This window comes from Pocillopora damicornis, chromosome 9 (genome assembly GCF_964200805.1).
Source record: "Pocillopora damicornis chromosome 9, jaPocDami1.2, whole genome shotgun sequence".
Lineage (NCBI taxonomy): Eukaryota > Metazoa > Cnidaria > Anthozoa > Scleractinia > Pocilloporidae > Pocillopora > Pocillopora damicornis.
In genome coordinates, this window is record NC_142678.1 from 19,869,865 (window position 1) to 19,891,136 (window position 21,272).

At 36.1% G+C, this 21,272-nt stretch overlaps 2 protein-coding genes and 1 pseudogene across 2 annotated transcripts; all 3 read left to right on the plus strand.

Annotated features, from left to right (window-relative positions):
* LOC149040539 (uncharacterized) overlaps nt 1–21,272 on the plus strand; it is a 59,587-nt pseudogene that overhangs the window by 12,156 nt on the left and 26,159 nt on the right.
* On the plus strand, nt 3,425–4,386 carry LOC149040541 (rhodopsin, GQ-coupled-like). Its single transcript, XM_089182474.1, has one exon. It carries the CDS (start codon nt 3,425–3,427, stop codon nt 4,328–4,330), a length of 906 nt encoding a protein of 301 aa, XP_089038600.1. The 3' UTR covers nt 4,331–4,386.
* On the plus strand, nt 9,914–11,051 carry LOC149040542 (uncharacterized). The gene has a single exon (XM_089181784.1). It carries the CDS (start codon nt 10,143–10,145, stop codon nt 11,049–11,051), a length of 909 nt encoding a protein of 302 aa, XP_089037910.1. The 5' UTR covers nt 9,914–10,142.

The window sequence follows — 21,272 nt, forward strand, 5'->3', positions numbered from 1 at the left end:
TTAGCTAAGTATTGAATCTTCGACGAGACTTTTCGGCATAGGCAAGTGAATTTTCTGAAATTGTTGTGATATTGAAGGTAATTAATCTTCGTATGTCTACTTTCATTTTTATGCTCCAGGTCTGATATCCGGCTTATGCCAATTCTGCATTTTGCGGTTTAAATAACTCCTTTTATCATGCTCAACCACCCCCACACACCGACTCGAGAGAAAGTACGGCAATATAATAATAACTCTCACTTGAATTGCTTCATTATGTATATATTTCCATACGTCTAAAATACAGCCTCCAAGAGTTTGGATTCGTTTATGTAAACTATGTAAATAAACGTAAAAACTCTAGGACAAAGTCGTCTCAATAAAACAAAGGCTGTAGGTGCCAAAAAGACCTTAAAACCCTATGCTTTGAATATTGCATGTTGACTTAAAGTTTTTATAGGAGGGTCTCAATGGGGTGATGACTTTTACGGCTAATGATTAAAACTTTTGGCCAATTTACAGCTAACAGTTAAAATCTTTTTACGGCTTATTCTTTTTACGACTAACGGTTAAAATTTGTCAATTTTTACGCCTAACGGCTAAATGTTTTGGCCGTTTTACAGCTCACGGTTAACCGCATTGAGACCCTCTTATATGATCTGGGATCTGCAAATTGGTTACGCGATACACTCCTGTCTTTGAATCCTGGCTGAGCGTACACGAGAAGATTCATATAAGAGTTGACTAAGGATAGAAACAGTACAGAAATCTAAATGATTAAAATGAAAACCAATGCATTAAGTCGCTTATGGGAGAATTAAGCAACGATACAAGCGTAACGATTAATGGGCTTCAGAAGGATTTTCTTTCGCTTGGAGTGGAACGAAAAATAATCGACGATGATGACTGAAGTAACCTATCATTTTCCCCTTAATTACCTCCTTTACGATCCCACCTGTGAGACAGTGAAACACAAGGCTGTTTATTATTTTCTTGTTCATGAAAATAGTTTTTAATTTAGGATATGATATTACAACAAAAAGTGAGACTGTCTACTTTATGATTATTCTTTTGAGGTCCTGTTCAGTATGTTTGCTTTACTTATGACCTACTTATAAAGTCTTTAATTAAAAAATTATTACCAACTTTTAACAACGCAGTCTTTATATAACTACATGTAAAAGAAGCATGGTCTTTACCATCGCTATAAAGATTTCTGTTCATAAAATTTCTACGCAGTTATCTTGCGAATACTTCATTAGAAATACAATCCAAAGCTGTCATTAATAACTTGAGTTAAGATAGGCAATTCCTTGAACTGAATATAATGAGGAACCAAGTTTTCAAGAGAAGTTTATTTTTATCAAAAGAAAATGACCAGTTCAGTGTAGACATAAGAAATGAAAAATCTACTGAAGAAGTTTTTTTTAGAGGAAAAATGAAAATTTTGTGGACCATTGATTATTAACAACATTAAGAAAAAATTTGAAATGTTTCCTCAGCCAGTTAGATTGCTTTTTCTGTGATATAACTTCTTCTAGGCCTGTAAACACCAAAAGTTTTCAAGGCTTTCAACACTCCATTCAAGGTTTCTAGAAACTATTCTTCTTCATTTATTTGGTATTCAGGTATTGATTCCCCAGAGGAGGCTGTTGTGTCGGCGATTTGGATACAGAACCTTTTTTGAATTAACGACGTACAGGTGTAGTATAGCTTATCAGTTGTTCCTGTTCACCTGCACTCAAAACGTCTTCCGAAATTTAGATATCATATGTCAGACATTTGGAAAACTAATTTCGAGTCTTGATAGCGGTGTGTTTATTCTTTATCACTATTCCTTGGCTTGTTGTTTTTTTATTCATTCGAAAAACCATCTTTGGTCAAATTTAACTCTAACTTATTTTTAAGAGGATACGACGTACTTCATTATCAGTGAGGTATGTTCATAAGATTTCATTCGTTTACAAACTCTAACATCGGTGAGATGAGGTAAAACCAGGTAAATGGGTGGAGAGAAGTTATGGAAAATCCTTTGTCAGTCTGTGGAAAATTTGAGAATTTTAGTTTTTTTCCTTCTTTTAATGCTTATGAAACAGTTGATGAATTTGAGACCTCTTGTGAGAAGCCTGTTGCTTCTCAGCATTCGTTACACGTTCGTGACAAGACGATGAAAAGCTCTTTGTTGGTTTCATTACCGAGTACAACATTTACCATGTTAAAGAGAGGACTTGATCCCCTCTTGCTATCTTTGTTATCATATTTACGCACATCGACAATCTTTTACAAGTATGTAGAACATTTTAGCTTGTTTCTAATGATGCTTATAAAACGATTAAGGCAACTGAGATCTATTGTATAAAGGCTTTTGCTTACTCAGAGTATTTCAAAAGAATGTTGTATTGTTGAAAAAAGAAGAAATTTTTTCCAAAAATAGAGGGAGACTGAATTATCAAACTTTGAGATATGTATTGCACCAAAAAATAGGAACATGAAATTGAGTCAAAGCACAAAAGAAAGGTAGCAAATATAATTCTGTTGCTATGGTAATTCGGAAAAACTGATAAGTTTGGTCAGCATTGTACTCTTCCTCAGCATGCTGCTTTCTTTTCTATTTGAAAACCGCCCTTTCTGCATTTGACTTAAGCTCAGCTCGTTAAAAGGATAGAAACACTTTCGTTATCAGTGAGGCAAGTTCAAAATATTCTTAAGATTCGTTCGCAAATTCTGCCTTCGATGTGATGAGAAAAACTGAATCAATATGGACGGACATATGTCATTGATAATCTTAATAATCGTAACGCGACGAAAATGATCTCTTTCTCTAGTTTGTTGCTTATGATATTGACAAAGGAAGAAATTTATCGGAAGCGAGAATAGACAATGATTAAACTTTCTGGGTGTAGAAAATAAAATATAAGAGATGTTTTTCCTTTTAAAAATGTTATTAATATTTCAACCCATCTAAAGTTAATTGGTCTTTGAAATTTCCAAGGCGATAACAACAACAACCGTATTTCTAAAAGCGGCACCGAGAAGAGGAGCAGGTCTTTCTACTCAGTCTTTCTACTCTATTTCCGGAAGATCTCCAAATTTTTTGTTGCCGTCTGTTTTTGGAGGCTTAAATTTCGTTCAAGCAATGGAGATCACTTGTGGCAAAGCTTTCCGCTTATTCAGTGAACATCGAAAAAGTTCTATAATTATTATTAAATTCGTCTTTATTGAAAGAAAAAAAAAGGAATAGGCTATGATGTGTATTCATATCCGCATAAAAAAACACGAGGATCAGTTTTAGTCAACAGACGAAACTTAGTCAAAGCACATAAAAAAAAGTGAAAAGCAATATTTGACATATATCTTTATTGAGAATATTGAAATCATATTTCGTTTTATCTCAAATTGCAATTTTTTCTGTTATTTTCATAGCAGCTAACAGAGCTCAGAGAAAATGCAGCCTTTCTACTTAGCTTCGCAGTGTATTCCATGGCTTGTGGTCCTCATCATCGAATGTCTGGCCATAGTCATCCTTAATGTCATCACCACTGTTGTCTTTGTGAAGAAGAAGCGTCAGCCACAGCGGCGGAGTACATATTTGATAATCCATTTGGCGATAGTCGATCTCTTGGTGGGCGTAGTCTCTGGGCCGCTACAGATTGAAAACAGAATATCGAAAGACTGTCCTCAATGGAAGTACAGACGAGAGACTACTTGGTCTCGTCATATATCTTTTGCATTTGCACATTTATTCTCGTTCACTTCCCTTACAAATCTCATCGCTATCTCTTTAGAACGGCTACACGCAACATTTCGTCCATTCAGGCATCGCTTTGTGAGCAAATGGGTTTATAGAGCCATAATTATGGTCATTTGGTTAATAGCTATTGTTAGAGAAGTCGCCCAAATTTTCCTATGGGAAATTGGTTATTCCGAGGTAATTAATGCTTACTTGTATCTCCCATTTTTTGCAGTTTCTCTATTTGTTATCTGTGTATCTTACATCCTCATTATTATCAAAGTACGATGTAGTCGTCATCCTCAATTCCATTCTAGATCCAGAAGAGAAAGAAAACTGACGGGTACTGCGCTTATCGTCTCACTTGTGTCGTTACTTTGTTTTCTACCAGCGATAATATATTTAGCATATCTTGGCTTTTCCTTCACTTATTTCATGAATGTTCATATTAATATGGCTATGGTAGTTCTATTCTTAGCTAACTCACTTGTAAATCCTATAATTTACGCTCTTCGGATGCCAGGATTCAGAGAAGGTTTATTACAGCTAGTTTACAGGGTTCCAGACCTTTCTCGTAACGCCACAGCAAATCTGCCACTTTGTAACCTTAGGAGAGCGTAGATAAATGGTCGGAAAACTATTGATTAAGTTTGTTTCTAAATAACTTTAACTTCTTGCCCGAGCAACACGCATTTCCATTTCATTTTTTGGTGATATGAGAGTAGACTCGAAGGATAGAAACGGTACAAACATCTAAATGATTAAAATGAAAAGCGATGCATCTTGTCGCTTCTAGAAAACTACACAACGATATAAGTGGAACGATTAGTGAGCTTCCGATCAGTTAGGTTTTTCTTTGTGTGGAACGAAAAAAATCATCGAGGAATCTTCAAATAGCCAGTATGAAAAAAATCGGAATTATTATGAGGAGAGAATACTTTCTTTTCCCATTGGAGTTACTCTTAAATTAAGTAAAAACGCACCGATAGATCTAAAGAAATACATGTCACCTTGTTATTCTATTTTCAAAAGTTTTGTCGGCTGAGTCACTTTTCCTCTTTAATATTATATATTCTCAGGTACTAACCGACAGCTTTTAAAGATTCAACTTTAGGATCTAGGAAATAGCTCATTTCCGATAATATTTTTCAGTTTATCATGATGTACGATAAAGTAGAGAGCTTCGTCCAAATTAATTCAATACAGTGTGTGTACGCTTTCACCCAAAATTTCGGTTCAGCTGCACTCAACTTAATATGCTCTAATTACGATCCCGCCTGTGGGACAGTGAAACGCAAGGCTGTCAATAAATGTCTTACTCATGAAAGTATTTTTAATTTAAGATATGAGATTACAACTGTATTAGTTTTAAAACAATAAGACTGTCTAATCTATGATTACACTTTTGAAGTCTTGTCCAGTATGTTTGCTTTACTTATGACCTACCTTGTAAGAGAATAAAGTCTTTAATTGAGAAATTATTACCAACTTTCAACAAAGCAATCTTTATGTAACTCCATACTATAGATGCACTGTCTTTATCACCGCTTTAAAGATTTCTGTTCGTAAAACTTCTACCCATTTATCTTGCGAATACTGTAAAAAATAACTTGAATTAAGATAGACAATTCCTTGAACTGAATATAATAAGGAATTAAGTTTTCAAGAGAAGTTTATTTTTAAAGAAAATGACCAGTTCCGTGCAGACATAAGAAATGGAAAATTGACTAAAGAAGTTTTTTAAAGGAATAAATAAAATTTTGTGGGCCATGAGATGTTTTCTCAGCCAGTTAAATTGTCTTCTTCAATAGACTTCTCCTGTAAAAACTAAAAGCTTTCAAACTCCATTTAAGGTTTCTAGAAACTAATTATCTCCATTTATTTCAGTGAAATTCAGGTATTGATTCTCCAGGCTCGCTTGGATACGGCACTTTCTTTGAATTGACGACGTACAGGTGTAGCATAACTTACCTGTTGTTCCTGTTTAGCTGCAGTCAAAACGTCTTACGACATTTAGATATCATACGTCAGACATTTGCAAAACTAATTACGAGTCTTGATAGCGGTGTGTTTATTCTCTATCACTATTCCTTGGCTTGTTGTTTTCTTATTCATTGAGATAGCCGCCTTTGGTCAAATTTGACTAAATTTACTTCGTTATCAATGATGAGGTATGTTAGCAAAATTTAATTCGTTTACAAACTCTGGTTTTGGGGAGAAGAGGTAAAGCGAGTTAAAATGGGTGGAGAGAAGTTATTGAAAATCCTCTGTAAGCCTGTGGAAAATTTTAACCAAAAGCTTTCAAACCATCATTCAAGGATTTTAGAAACTATTTATTTCCACTCGTTTGATGTGCTTATGTCGATTCTCTATATTTAGCTGTTTTGTACGTGGATTTACGACGATACAGGAATTTAAACACACTAAAAATCGCGATGCTTTTATCTGTAATTCTTGTTTAGCTGCTATGAAAATATCGTTTTCCTTCCAGCTATTATCTGTCAATCATTCGCAAAAACTAAATGGAGTTCTATTAGTGATAAGTTTGGTCAGCATTGTATTCTTCCTCAGCATGCTGCTTTCTTTTGTATTTGAAAACCGCCTTTTCTGCATTTGACTTAAACTCCATTCGTTAAAGGATAGAAACACTTTCTTTATCATTGAGGTAAGTTCAAAATATTCTCAAGATTGGTTTGCAAATTCTACCTTCGGTGAGATGAGCAAAACTGAATCAATATGGACGGAAATATGTCATTGATGATGTTAATCATCGTAACGCGACGAAAGAGATATCTTTCTCAGGCTTGTTGTTTATTATATTGACAACGGAAGAAATTCATCCTAAGCGAGAAAAGACAATGATTAAATGTCTGAGTGTGGAAAATAAAACATAGGAAATGTTTTTGCTTTTAAAAATGTTAGTTACATTTTACCGTACCTACAGTTAATCTGTCTTTGAAATTTTCAAGGTGGTAACAACAACAACAACCGTATTTCTAATAGCAGCCCTGAGGAGAGGAGCAGGTCTTTCTACTGTATTTCCGGAAGATTTTTGAAATTTGTTTGTTGCCATCTGTTTTTGGAGGCTATAAGTTTTTTTCTGAGAACGCAATTGAGATCACTAGTGGCAAAGCTTTCCGCCTATTCAGGAAAAGGTTGATCATGATTACATTTCCGAATATGAATCTTGCATAAAGAAACATGAGGATCACTTTAAGTCAACGGACGAGACTTAGTTGGTCAAAACACGTTAAAAAACGTAAAAAAGTAATATTTGACATGATATTATAAGTTTGTTCTGTTGTCTCACGGCAAAGTCATTTGATGTGAGACAACAGAACAAACTTATGATAACATCCAACTACCACGATGAACAACAACCTATTTCATAACAATATTTGAAATATTTATTTATTGAGAATATTATTTCATTTCATCTGTAATTCAACTGTTTCCCGTTTTTCGAAGAGCATTTTACGCACAAAAGCGATGCAAAAATGTGCACACTCGTAGTATCAATACGACCACCACATCCCTGAACCGGGTGGCGTATTTTTCGTGTGTAACACGTGGTGCGGTGATATTGAGCCAGAAAACTTAGCCATTGCAACACATATAAATTGGGAGACCTATGTTTCAAAAAGGCTGATTAGTTCAAATAAGGAATTTTTAACAAAGCCATCAATATACGAGTCTTATGGTTCAGTGTATTAGATCAGCTACTTCAGTGCAAAGAATATTAATGTTGATAAAAGTAAACTAACAGCTTTTACAAATTCAACTCTTTGATCTAGGAAATAGCTCATCTCCGATAGCATTTTGCAGTTTGACTATGATAAAGTTAAGGACTTAGTCCAAATTAACGCAATTCAGGTTTTTGCATCCATCCATAATTTCGGTCAAGCTGCACTAAAATTACCATGCTCTAATTACTTCCTTTATGATCCCGCCTGTAAGATAGTGAACGTGAGACTCTCAATAAATGTCTTATTCATCAGAATATTTTTAACTTAAGATATGACATAACAACTGTATTAGTTTCAAAAAATTAGATCGTCAAATTTTAGTTGATAATACTTCTCTTGAAGTTAATTAAGAAATTATTACTTAATGAAAAATCGACTAAAGAAGGTTTTTTAAAGGAAAAAAGAAATTTTGTGGACCATAATAAACAACATTAAAAAAATGCCTTGTATTTAAATTTTAAAATGTTTGCTAAGCAAGTTAAATTTCCTTCTATGATATAACTTTTCCTGTAAACACCAAAAGCTTTCAAAACTCTTTTGAAGGTTTCTATAAACTATTCATCTTCATTTATTTGATATTCATGCCCACGTATTGATTCTCCAGACGAAGCTGTTTCGCCGGCGTTTTGGTTACACGTAGATACGGAATTTTCTTTGAATTAACGACGTGCAGGTATAGAACAGCTTGCCTTTTCTTCCTGTTCAGCTACACTCAGAACGTCATCCGACACCTAGATATCATAAGTCACACATTTGTAAAACTAATTTCGAGTCTTGATAGTGGCGTGTTAATTCGCTATCACTATTCCTTGGCTTTTTGTTTTCTTATTCATTCGGAAAACCGCCTTTAGTTAAATTTGACTTATTTTTTTAGAGGATACGAAGTACTTCCTTATCAGTGAGGTATGTTCGTAAGATTTAATTCGTTTACAAACTCTAGTTTTGGTGAGATGAGGTAAGGCGAGTTGAAATGGGTGGAGAGAAGTTTGCACTCTTCCTCAGCATGCTACTTTCTCTTCTATTTGAAAACCGCCCTTTCCGCATTTGACTCAAACTTAATTCGTTAAAGCATAGAGACACTTTCTTTATCAGTGAGGTATGTTCAGAATATTCTTAAGATTCGCTTGAAAATTCTGCCTTCGATGGGATGAGGAAGACTGAATTAATATGGACGGAAATGTGTCATTGATAATCTTAATAATCGTAACGCGACGAAAAAGATATCTTACTCTAACCTGAGACATGGTTTAATGCTATACCGGTTTACAGATTTAATGAATATAACCGAAGAAGTTACAATTCATGGACCCAACGTTTCGACACTCCTGTCTAGTGCCTTCATCAGAGGTGTTCTGAACGCTGCAACAAGAGGTCCTTTTATATGATCGCTAATTAGCTGCCATTTTTCTGATGAGGTGTAAATAGGCGTCAGGAAGCAAGCCGCCATCGTTACGATTTAAAGGAGCGTGGGCGGAGTTAATATGCCAAGCCTCCAAACAAAGGCGCTAGTGGTAACGCCGATTAGTGGCGTCGGTTCGTTGTTCTTTCGTGACAGGATCCTTTGGTTTGGCGAAAATATGCCCCGAAGTCTGAAAAGGTTTTTGAGCAACTTTAACGTTGTGGCTATTCATAACTTTTCTCAAGAGGGCTGACTGTCTACCATCTTCACTCGATTCGAAGGCTGAGGAGAGGAAATATGTTTCTAATGCCCTAAAGGCAAATGGCTATACAAAAATCTCTCACTAATCGGCGTTACCACCAGCGCCTTTGTTTGGAGGCTCCTTTAAATCGTGACGATGGCGGCTTGCTTCCTGACGCCTATTTACACCTCGTCAGAAAAAAGGTAGCTAATTAGCGATCATATAAAAGCTCCTCTTGTTGCCGCGTTTAGATCACCTCTGATGAAGGCACTAGACAGGAGTGTCGAAACGTTGGGTCCATGAATTGTAACATCTTCGGTTACATTCATTAAATCTGTAAACCAGTGTAGCATCAAACCATATCTAAATGTCCACCTGGTTGCCGTGTGAACTTTTAATGTATTTTACTCTAACATGTTTCCTATGATATTGACAAAGGAAGAAATTTATCCGAAGCGAGAAAAGATTATGACTAAACTTCTGGGTGTAGAAAATAAAACATAAGAGATGTTTTACCTTTTAAAAATGTTGGATATATCTCACCGTGCCTACAGTCAATTTGTCTTTGAAATTTTCAAGGCGGTTACAACAACAACAACCGTATTTCGAATAGCGGCACCGAGAAGGGGAGCAGGTCTTTCTATACTCAGTCTTTCTACTATATTCCAGAAGATCTCTAAATTTTTTGTTGCCATCTGTCTTTTGAGGCCATAAATTTCCTTCAAGCAATTGAAATCACTAGTGGCAAAGCTTTCCGCTTAGTCAGTGAACATCGAAAAAGTTCAATATTAGTAAATTCGTCTTTATCGAAAGAAAAAATAAGGAATAGGCTGGATGATTAAATTTCCGGATATGGATCTCGCATGAAGCAAGAGGATCAGTGTAAGTTAACAGACGGAACTTAGTCAGTCAAAACACCTCGAAAAATGTAAAAAGAAATCTTTGACATACATTTCTTTACTGAGAATATTGATTTCATATTTCATTTCATCTCTAAGTGAACTGTTTCCTGTTTTTTTTTATGACAGCTAACGGAGCTCAGAGAAAATGCAGCTTATCTCCTCAAATTCGCAGTGTATTCCGTGGCTTGTGGTCCTCATCATCGAATGTATGGCCATAGTCATCCTTAATATCATCACAGTTGTTGTCTTTTTGAGGAAGAAGCGTCAGCTACAGCGGCGGAGTACATATTTGATCATCCACCTGGCGATAGCCGATCTTTTAGTAGGCGTAGTCTCCGGGCCGCTACATATTGAAAGAGGAATGTCGCAGCTCTGTTCTCTATGGAATTACAGACGAAAGACTATTTGGTCTCGTCGTTTATCTTCTGTATTTCTACATTTATTCTATTTCACTTCCCTTACAAATCTTATTGCCATTTCCTTAGAACGGCTACGCGCAACATTTTGTCCATTCAGGCATCGCTTTGTGAGGAAATGGATTTATAGAGCCATAATTATTGTCATTTGGTTAATACCTATTGTTAGAGAAATCGCTCAAATTTTCTTATGGGAAATTGCTAATCGAACTGTAATTAGTACTTACTTGTATTTCCTATTTTATGCAGTTTCCCTATTTGTTATCTGTGTATCTTACATCCTCATTACTATCAAAGTACGATGTAGTCGTCATCCTCAAATCCATTCTAGGTCCAAAAGAGAAAGAAAACTGACGGGTACTGCGCTTATCGTCTCACTTGTATCGTTACTTTGTCTTCTGCCAGGGACAATATATGTAGCATGTATTGACCATTCCTCCACTTGTTTTATGACGAATTCTCATATTTTCATGGCTGTGGTAGTTCTATTCTTAGCTAACTCACTTGTAAATCCTATAATTTACGCTCTTCGGATGCCAGGATTCAGAGAAGGTTTATTACAGCTAGTTTACAGGGTTCCAGACCTTTCTCGTATCGCCCCAGCAAACCTGCCACTTCGTAACCTTAGGAGAGCGTAGATTGATGATGGGAAAACTATATATAAAATTTTCTTTTAAATAACTTTAACTTCTTAGCCTAGCAACATGCATTTCCATTTCATTTTCTGGTGACATGGGAGTAGACTCGAAGGATAGAAACGGTACAAACATCTAAATGATTAAAATGAAAAGCTGGGCACCTAGAAAACTAAACAGCGATATAAGTAGAACGATTAGTGAGCTTCCGGTCAGTTAGGTTTTTCTTTTTGTGGAACGAAAAAATCATCGAGGAGTCTCCAAATATAAAAAAAATTGGAATCATTATGAAGAGAGAATACTTTCTTTTCCCTTTGGAGTTACTCTTAAATTAAGTAAAACTGTACCGATAGATCTAAGGAAATAAATGTCACCGTGTTCTTCTATTTTCAAAAGTGTTGTCGGCTGGGTCACTTTTCCTCTTTAATATTATAATTCTCAGGTACTAATCGACAGCTTTTAAAGATTCAACTTTAGGATCTAGGAAATAGCTCATTTCCGATAGCATTTTGCAGTTTAATTACGATAAAGTAGAGAGCTTCGTCCAAATTAACTCAATACAGCAAGTGTACGCTTTCATCCAAAATTTCGGTTCAGCTGCACTCAACTTAACATGCTCTAATTACGATCTCGCCTGTGGGACAGTGAAACGCAAGTCTGTCAATAAATGTCTTACTCATGAAAGTATTTTTATTTCAAGATATGAGATTACAACTGTATTAGTTTTAAAACAATAAGACTGTCTAATTTATAATTACACTTTTGAAGTCTTGTCCAGTATGTTTGCTTTACTTATGACCTACCTTGTAAGAAAATAAAGTCTTTAATTAAGACATTATTACCAACTTTCAACAACGCAATTTTTTATGTAGCTCCATATTATACTGGATGCACAGTCGTTATAACCGCTTTAAAGATTTCTGTTCGCAAAACTTATCTTGCGAATACTTAATTAGAATTAACATCCACAGCTTTAATTAAGAGAGATAGAACCAAATTAAAAAAAGGAAAGGTTCTGCCTTCAGATGACAACAGCCCAAATAGGACTGACTACCCAAGAGAGACAGAACTAGGTGACCCGGGTGACAAAACCGGGAATCAAAAATGTGAAGAAACTAGACGCATAACTGTGTGAACTCGGGCTTACTTAGGGTGCGTTTAAATTAGCAATTTTTGTGGCGATTTTCAAAAATTTAATTAATTTTGTCTTATCCTTCTGACAGGACGGAAAATGCGTGCACTGTAAATACCTCCCGTTGTCCCATACAAAGCCTTAGAAAACTTTTCTAAGGCTTTGTATGGGACAACGGGAGGTACTTACAGTGCACGCGTTTTCCGTCCTGTCATTGAAACATCTGCCAGGTCCATCTTGGTGTTCTTAATAAAATTTTAGAAGTCAATTCTTTACCATTCTTTACTATGATGCAAATCATTAAAATCGCAGCAGAATTCGTTTTATTTGCAGTATCCCTTGCTTGTTTTTTTTTCTATTAACATTCTCTTTTTTGACGGTTCCATTGCTTCATAATTTTGTTTTTGCCTTTAATTTTTATTATCTTTTTCGTTTCAGCTCTCACAACAGCTTTAGCTGAACATGTTATAAACTGAATTTTGTGATATCCTCCAGCGTTATGCAATTTTTGAATATTGCTGATGGCCGCAACAAGAGAAGCAGTGCTATTTACAGTTTTAGTATATTCAATTAGAGGCAGTTGACTTTCAGTAAACACCAAGAGGGAATAGACATATTTTGACCTTTTTGTGGGTTTAAAAATACATGTCGTACAGAAAACTGAAAACCACATCAAAAACCCTGTGCATTCACTATTATTTCTTACAAGATTTTCGAGAAGTGATTTGCTGTCAACTGAATCAGACAATATTCCTTCACTGTAATCACTTTTAAGATCTAAACTTACCACAGTTCTACAAATATCAACAGTTTTTGGTAAATCATCTAACGGTAAATACTTTTTCAAAGATGAATTTTCGTATAATCTTTTGCCATACTGAATAACATCAGATGACGTGTTTGAATTCCAATAACTACATGATTTTATTACAGAGGAGCAGGGTGAATAAACAACCACAGCACAACTCACATTGAACTTTCTGGTTTCACAGGCATGACTCTGAAAAAGGGTACTATTTTGAACTTTATCAATGTTAATCCCTTTCAATTCAAATATATCATCGTTATGTATATTCTAAAAATAATGTACTAAGCTATTCAGTGATAATACTTCAAGCAGCACACATTTACCTTGAGGATGGCTTCTACCATAAATATATCCCTTGCACGAGAATCGAATATATTCAAGCCCACATTACCTTTACAATAGATAGCAACTGCAGTACATCCTATTGTCAAGACAAAATTGTCGAAATTTTCGGATATAAGTGATTGAAAGGCTCTATCTAAGGATGTACAGTACTGATATCCTTCTACTGTAGCTTCTTGATGAATAGTACCAGTGTAGCTCTCACTGTATTGAAGTTTATAGTCAGTCTCGAACACATATAAAAGTGTGGGTAATTCTGTCTGCATTAAAAATGATTGTCTGGTTAACTGAGACAAACTTGAATACAACTTATTTTCAATATTCATTATTGACACGAGATCATTAACAGAATTGATTCCTTGTTTGTTATAAAGAGCATAAACTCATTGTAACACATTTTTCCCTGAATTCTGTCCAAATACCAATTCATTAGCTTGGCTATATGGTGCTATTATTGTTTTGCTAGGGTCAATGTACATTGGAGTAGGACCAGGGTTTTTCTCTATATCTGAACTCAGTTGAAATTCACAATAGTTTGATGCATGTGTCTGACTCTTATAAAGACACATGGGTCTATTACAAGAAAACATTGATAAGTACTCACTTGCTCTATACTTCAATTTAATTATCCTTTGATATACCCTCACAGAACAATGCAACAAATACTTCTTCTCATGTCACTTTATTTAATCTTACCCTCTTTGTATTAAGCTTACAAACATTCTTTGTAACTCTTCTAACCTTCACATAACGACGTAGCCAAGAGGACTTCGGTATGCCTGGACGAATACGCTCATAAACAAATTCCTTCAGTTTTCTGTCCTTTCTTCTGAGACGTTTCAGAGTAGCTTCTGTCATTCTACTGGGTTCTCGATCACGTCTAAATACACGGTTGTGTTTACATGTAAACATAATATGAGATAACTCCTTTGGTATAGCAGGTTTCGCTTGATATTTCTCAATAGAAGGTTCACTCGTAAAGGATCGCTCGTAAATTGATCTCTCGTAAAGTTCGCGGACCGACCCGTTCCCAAAACGCTCCACAAGTTTTAGTGTGGGTCTACCGCGAACGGTGTGTGACTTTGTATGTATATTGGGCGCAATAGCCATCGAATTTCTTTCGCGTACATAAAGCAAGGAACTGTCCACGAAGGCAGCCATTGCTTTAAACCATGCGCTCTAAGGTTCATTCTACGCATGCGCCTACACTTCATGCATGCGTTGTAGTGGAACTGCGTTTTGTGACTGAACACAAAAAAAAAAAAAAAAAAAAAAAAAAAAAACGAAGCCGAATTTTAATGCCTCGGGCGTTTCCTTCGGAAAGCCCGAGTAATTAAGGTTCTTCCCTCACGGAGATAAGACAGGTAATTAAGGACTGATTACCCGAGAGAGTGGGTAAGAAATAGCAAAAGAACGAAAGCATTTTTAGGATTCTGTTTTTGAAACTGCGAAATAGTACAATACAATTAGTTAGAAAACCGACTAACTTACTGAGAGCACGTCATCTTACAGGGAAGGAATATTTGAGATGTGATGTTAGGATTCATTCCATAATTAATTATTTTGCTCGAGTTAGGTTCCAACAGTTGGATAATACACCATGTGATTTTAAGCATCTGCCATCTAACTACCACAGAAATAATTCATTATCTTGCTTCGAAAGCACAGAAGCAAAGGTAAACCTTGCTTTGCTAATGAAACTGTTTGAGCATCATTATTAAATGATGATGCTCAAACCGTTTTAATCGGAAAAATTTTCCGCTCAAACGTTATTAAGCAGCGAGATTTATCGTGGGTCATCATATACATCTAGACGGAATTTATCAGACATACAACCCTACCTTAACACCAAATTGGTCAGGCCAGCGAGTAGAATTTCTTACTGGCGAGGTAACACACAGTTAAGACCTTACCTTAAAGAAAGAACTTTAACCCCTTTTCGCAGATACCGCCGAATACAAATACCTTCGCACAGAAATTTCGCTGGGTAAGTTCACGCGCTTACCTGATGTATGGGACTTGCTGAAATGATATTTCATACTGAAGGAGCTCCTTAGTATATACACCAGAAATGTAATATCAAAATATCCACTTAATTGTTTCAAGCGTTAAATGATACTCTTGTATCTTTAGAACATAATGCAGTCGAAATCTCGCTCGAAAACAAGGTCCTTGCCGTACGAATTTTTTTGCAGAAGGACACCCGCAAAGGTGGGAAGTAACCTTAAGGCAATTGAGATCACTTGAACAAAGGGTTTTGCTCATTCAGAGTATATCAAAAAAAAGTTGTATTGTTGGAAAAAGAAGAAATTTACTCCAAAAAGAGAGAGAGAGAGAGATTGAATCATCAAACTTCTGAATATGTATTACACCAATTTAAAAAAAGGAACGTGAAAATGAGTCAAAGTACAAAAGAAAGGTAGCATATATAATTATGTTGCTATGGTTACCGACAATCTGAATTTGTGATTAATCGCGATAAAATTTTCAACTCTATTTCTGCATCTGACATTCGCATTGCCAATCAAGTTACATCTTGCCGTAAGAGCCACCATCACTTAATTTGACTTCTCGAGTGTACCCAAACTCCTTTAAAAAGGAAAAATAAATTACAAATGGACCTCCTATTTCTAACAAATCTTTCAAAGTCAGTAAACTTGCCTGCTTCAATGATATAATTTTTCCCGAAAAAACCAAAAGCTTGCAAACCTCCATTCAAGGATTTTACAAACTATTTCTTTCCACTCGTTTGATATGCTAATGATGATTCTCTACATTCAGCTGTTTCGTAGGTGGATTTACGACGATACAGGGACTTTAATCACATTAACAATCGCAGAGTTTAGGCGGATGCTTCTGTCTGTAAGTCTTATTTAGCTGCGCTAAAAATGTCGTTCTACTTTCAGCTATTTTCTGTCAATCATTCGGAGAAACTAAATTGGAGTTCTGATAGTGATAAGTTTAGTTTGCATTGTATTCTTCCTCAGCATGCTACTTTCTTTTCTATTTGAAAACCGTCCTTTCCGCATTTGACTCAAACTCAATTCGTTAAAAGATAGAAACGCTTTCGTTATTAGTGAGGTAAGTTCAAAATGTTCGTAAGATTAGTTTGCAAATTCTACCTTCGGTGGACGGAAATATGTCATAGATAAGGTAAGGTTATGTTCTAATAAGAATAAGGTAACGCGACGAAAAAGATATCTTTCTCTAGTTTGTTGCTTATGATATTGACAAAGGAAGAAATTTCTCCAAGGCGAGAAAAGACAATGATTAAACTTCTGATTGAGGAAAACAAAACTTGGGAGATTTTTTGCTTTTAAAAATGTTAGTTATATATCACGATACCTACAGTTAATTTGTCTTTGAAATTTTCAAAGCGGTAGCAACAACAACCGTATTTCTTAAAAGCAGCTCCGAGAAGAGGAGTAGGTCTTTAAACTCGGATGAATCTCGCATAAAGAAACACGAGGATCAGTTTAAATTAGCGGACGAAACTTAGTCGGTCAAAAAAAGCTAAAAAATATTTGACATAATTCTTTATTGAGAAAATTGAATTCATATTTCATTTTATCTCAAATTGAACTGTTTTCTATTATTTTCATAGCAGCAACAGAGCTCAGAGAAAATGCAGCCTTTCTCCTCAGCTTTACAGTATATTTCATGGCTTGTAGTCCTCATCATCGAGTGTCCCCCTGGCCATAGTCATTCTTAATATTATCACCTTTGTTGTTCTTGTGAAGAAGAAGCGTCAGCTACAACGGCAGAGTACATATCTAGTCATCCATTTGGCGATAGTCGATCTCTTATTAGGCGTAGTCTCTGGGACTCTACTTATTGAATACGCAATGGTGTGGGACTGTCATCTATGGAATTATAGACGAAAGACTATTTGGTCTTTTTATTTACCCATTGCATTTCAACATTTATTCTCGTTCACTTCCCTTACAAATCTTATTGCTATATCCTTAGAGCGGCTACACGCAACATTTTGTCCATTCAGGCATCGCTTTGTGAGGAAATGGGTCTATAGAGCCATGATTATTGCCATTTGGTTTATAGCTATTGTTAGAGAAGTCGCCCAAATTTTCCTATGGGAAATTGGTTATTTCGAGGTAATTAACGCTTACTTGTATCTCCCATTTCATGCAGTTTCTCTATTTGTTGTCTGTGTATCTTACATCCTCATTATTATTAAAGTACGATGTAGTCGTCATCCTTAATTCCAAAAGAGAAAGAAAACTGACGGGTACTGCGCTTATCGTCTCACTTGTATCTTTACTTTGTTTTCTACCAGCGATGATATATGAAGCATGTATCTGCTCTTACTTCACTTGTTTCATAAATGTTCATATGTACATGGTTGGGCTAGTTCTATTCTTAGCTAAATTGTAAATCCTATAATTTACGCTCTTCGGATGCCAGGATTCAGAGAAGATTTATTACAACTAGTTTACAGGGCCCCAGACCTTTCTAACACTCCAGGTAATCTTAGGAGAGCGTAGATTAATGGTAGGAAAACTATTAACTGAATGAAGTTTGTTTCTAAATAACTTTAACCTTTCTCTGCCAAGCCACATGAATTTCTATTAAATTTTTTGGTTTCCATTAAAATCTTAACATCAATTGGAAAAAGTATACGAAGAGACAATTGATACAGTACAGTTTGCCTTTCAATAAAAACAGTTCACTAAACTTACTCGACGTTGTGATCATTTGCATGACAGCTTGAACCAAAATTAATGTGACTTTTAACAAATCCGAGATGAATAACTTAGAGGGACTCTCCCACCCCCTCCCCCACCCACATATATTGAGGAGGCTGTGTGAACACGGAAAAAAAGTCTTCTACTGCTTAATTGAAAAGTACTGTGCGCAAAGCAAAGAAATGCGAAAATATGCGCGAATTAAAAAGTCAAAATCGTGTTTATAACCTCTTGAAGAACCACGGTTATTATATGGACGAGAGTGCTTTACCGGGAACTAAGACACTCACGTACATACTCGTAGTATCAATATGACTACCACATCCAGGAACCGAGAGGCGTATTTTTCGCATGTAACGCGTGGTGCGGTGATATTAAGCAACGACGTCACGATTCGAGCCTCTTTAAACCTTGCTGAATGAACTTGGTTTGTCTGTTGTTCCGATTGTTAATTGGCAGCAAGATTTGTTGTGGTAAGCGATGAAGATGTGAATTAGCATTTCCCGGACAACAAAAGAACGAGAAAACCAAGATTTTCAAGGAAGTCGTCGAAAGTTGCGAGTAAACACAGGTCAATTTTTCAACTGTCCGTGCTGAACAACCATGAAAGGTTTGTAATGATCAGTGATGAGTGATCTTAAAAACTTTAAATTACACCAAAACGATTCAGAGACTGGTACTATCTTGTCGCAACCTCTACTAATTTCATTCAAACGTGACAAAAATAGGCAACTTTTTGGTCAAAAGTTCATTTCAAACCAATGACCAACCTGGAACTTTCAAATGCGCTCGCTCACGATGCGATGCAAAACTTGTCCTTTCATTCATAACGTAGGGAAAATGTCGGGACCCAGGAGATCCATTAAGATCTCTGATCAATTTACGTGCACCTCCGCCAATGTCATTTACTACATAACTTGCACTCATTGCAAAAAGTTATACATTGGTGACACAGGAAGACGACTAGGTGACCGATTCCGTGAACACCTTCGCGACGTAGAAAGAAATGACAAGGACGCATCCAAACCGGTCGCAATACACTTTAATCTCCCTAATCATTCTAAACAGCACATGGCAGTTTGCGGTCTTTCCCTACATCTAGGTATTTCGGAAAGTCGCAAAATTCTAGAACAAAAATTCATTTTCCAAATTGGCATTCTTAAAGCGCTTTTCATTCAACTAATTTATTCTTGTTTTCTCGTCACTATATTCTCACCGATAGCGTGGCTCCATTTTCTGCATATAACCCACACAAAACCCACAATTCCTTCACTCGCTCTGACAAAGGGCCAACGCTCGAAACGTCAGCCTTTAAACTCTTTAAGGTGGCCAATTTACGTTTTCAACACAGTTGATAACACTTAATTACCCTGTTATACTCTCCCACCGACGCAGCACCACAGTTTCTTTAAAAAGTTACCCCCTATATTCATTTGATTAATACCTCACTCGTTTGCTGCGTTTACTCGTTTGATACCGCTCTTGCCACTCGAACATACAATTCATGTCTTCTATTCACCGTGTAATATCCTCTATATATCGACCAGCGATAGCACTCACAGCAAGCATGTCTGTTTATGAACACGCAGACCTTTTATTTTAATTATAATTCTTTATGAAGAAGGGTAGAACGTCGTGAAATGAAAACAGAACGACTCAACATAAAAGAAACTTTGCCGATTGTCGGATTGAAAACGCATTCAGCACTGTAATTATAAGTACGTCATTCTATCGAAGGATCTGAAGACTGGCTCACATGTGCGATGCAAATGCAAACGCAAACGCAAATGGAAATGCAAGCGAGTTCACACGTTCAACGCAAACGCAAGGAAAGAGAGATACGCAAGCGCAAGAAGTATTTTTCCAAGATGGCCGAGAATGATTGGGTTTTTGCCGATTCACACGTGTGGGAAGCAAACGTAAATACAAACTCAAGAAAATGAAAATGTTCTATTATACAAACTATTGTGTTATACAGGGATTTCCAGCCCTTAGGAAAGCCTTAACAACACACGTGAAAAAAATGCGATATTTTTTTACGTGTGTTTTATATCGCTAATCAGCTGCTGACACGTTACACGCCTTTCGCGCCGCTCAATCAGGTTGATGAAAGAACGGCAAAGCCTTCACCATTCTCAATCCAAGGTCGTTTGTCGGAATATTTTCCAATTATGGCAGCTGGAAAACTGAAATATCCGTATCGACGCTTACAGACAGTGACGTTGAAACTTTCTTAGAAAGGAAAAATACCAAAATACGAAATGAAAAACCGAAAGTTACGTATTTAGTGGCTTTAGTAATGGCATTTCTCGCGGCTGAGAAAGAAAATCGACAACTGGAAGATTTGCCATAGGCCGATTATGGCCGTTTACCTGAATGATTTCTTCCGCCGGTAAGGACCAATTCAATACCTGAGAATTTTGTATGTTGAAAATTAGGCCCATTGTTTTTGTTGTGATTCAACGCATGTTTTCATCTTGAGTGCGCCAATGCACTTTACAATTTGTATTTGGGGATTGTCGATCTTTTTATTTTCATTCATTAATAGAGTCGACTTTTCTTGTTAGTAAAGGGCTATTGTGTTTATATGAGAAACATAATAATACATGGTTGCTTGTAGGTATGAAATTTCTCTTCCCGTGTTCAACTCGACATCTCACTCGTTCGCTGCGCTCACTCGTGAGCTGTCAGTTAAACACTCGAGGAGAAATTCCATATCTACGCGCGCACATGTATTATTTTCTATTTTATTTCTTGCATTGACGTTTGCATTTGCATTTGCGTTGGGGTAGGCCTCTCTAAGTTACATTAGGGATCTAGAACATCGGGGTTTAGCTTCGCAAAAGCATGAGAGGACGAAATAAAGAAAAAGACGAATGGCGAAACTACTAGTAAAATTATTATAGACTCGCTATTAAGGTTCCAAGCCGGTAAATATTTAAGTTTGCTTTCGGTATAATATTGATGGCGGTTTTTATATTACGACTTTTTTAAAAACAGGTTTCATGCCGATGCAATTTGAGTTATCCTGCATGAGCGGACGACCTCTTAGCTCTTATCAAATTGTTTTATTACGAATAACTAATTACCGCAGTAAAACGACGTTTTTTAAGTTTGCAATTTATGACCGTTTTTCATCTTTTGATGTCAAGAGATTTTGTTGACCAATTTATCGACGCGTTTTATTGCGTTGGCAAAAAACAAGAGGGAAAAATCATTAAACGAGGGAGAACATTTAG

What these genes read in the sequence shown, in the direction of transcription:
- LOC149040542 (XM_089181784.1), top strand. Translation starts at nt 10,143, where the DNA reads ATGCAGCTTATCTCCTCAAATTCGCAGTGTATTCCGTGGCTTGTGGTC.
- LOC149040541 (XM_089182474.1), top strand. Translation starts at nt 3,425, where the DNA reads ATGCAGCCTTTCTACTTAGCTTCGCAGTGTATTCCATGGCTTGTGGTC.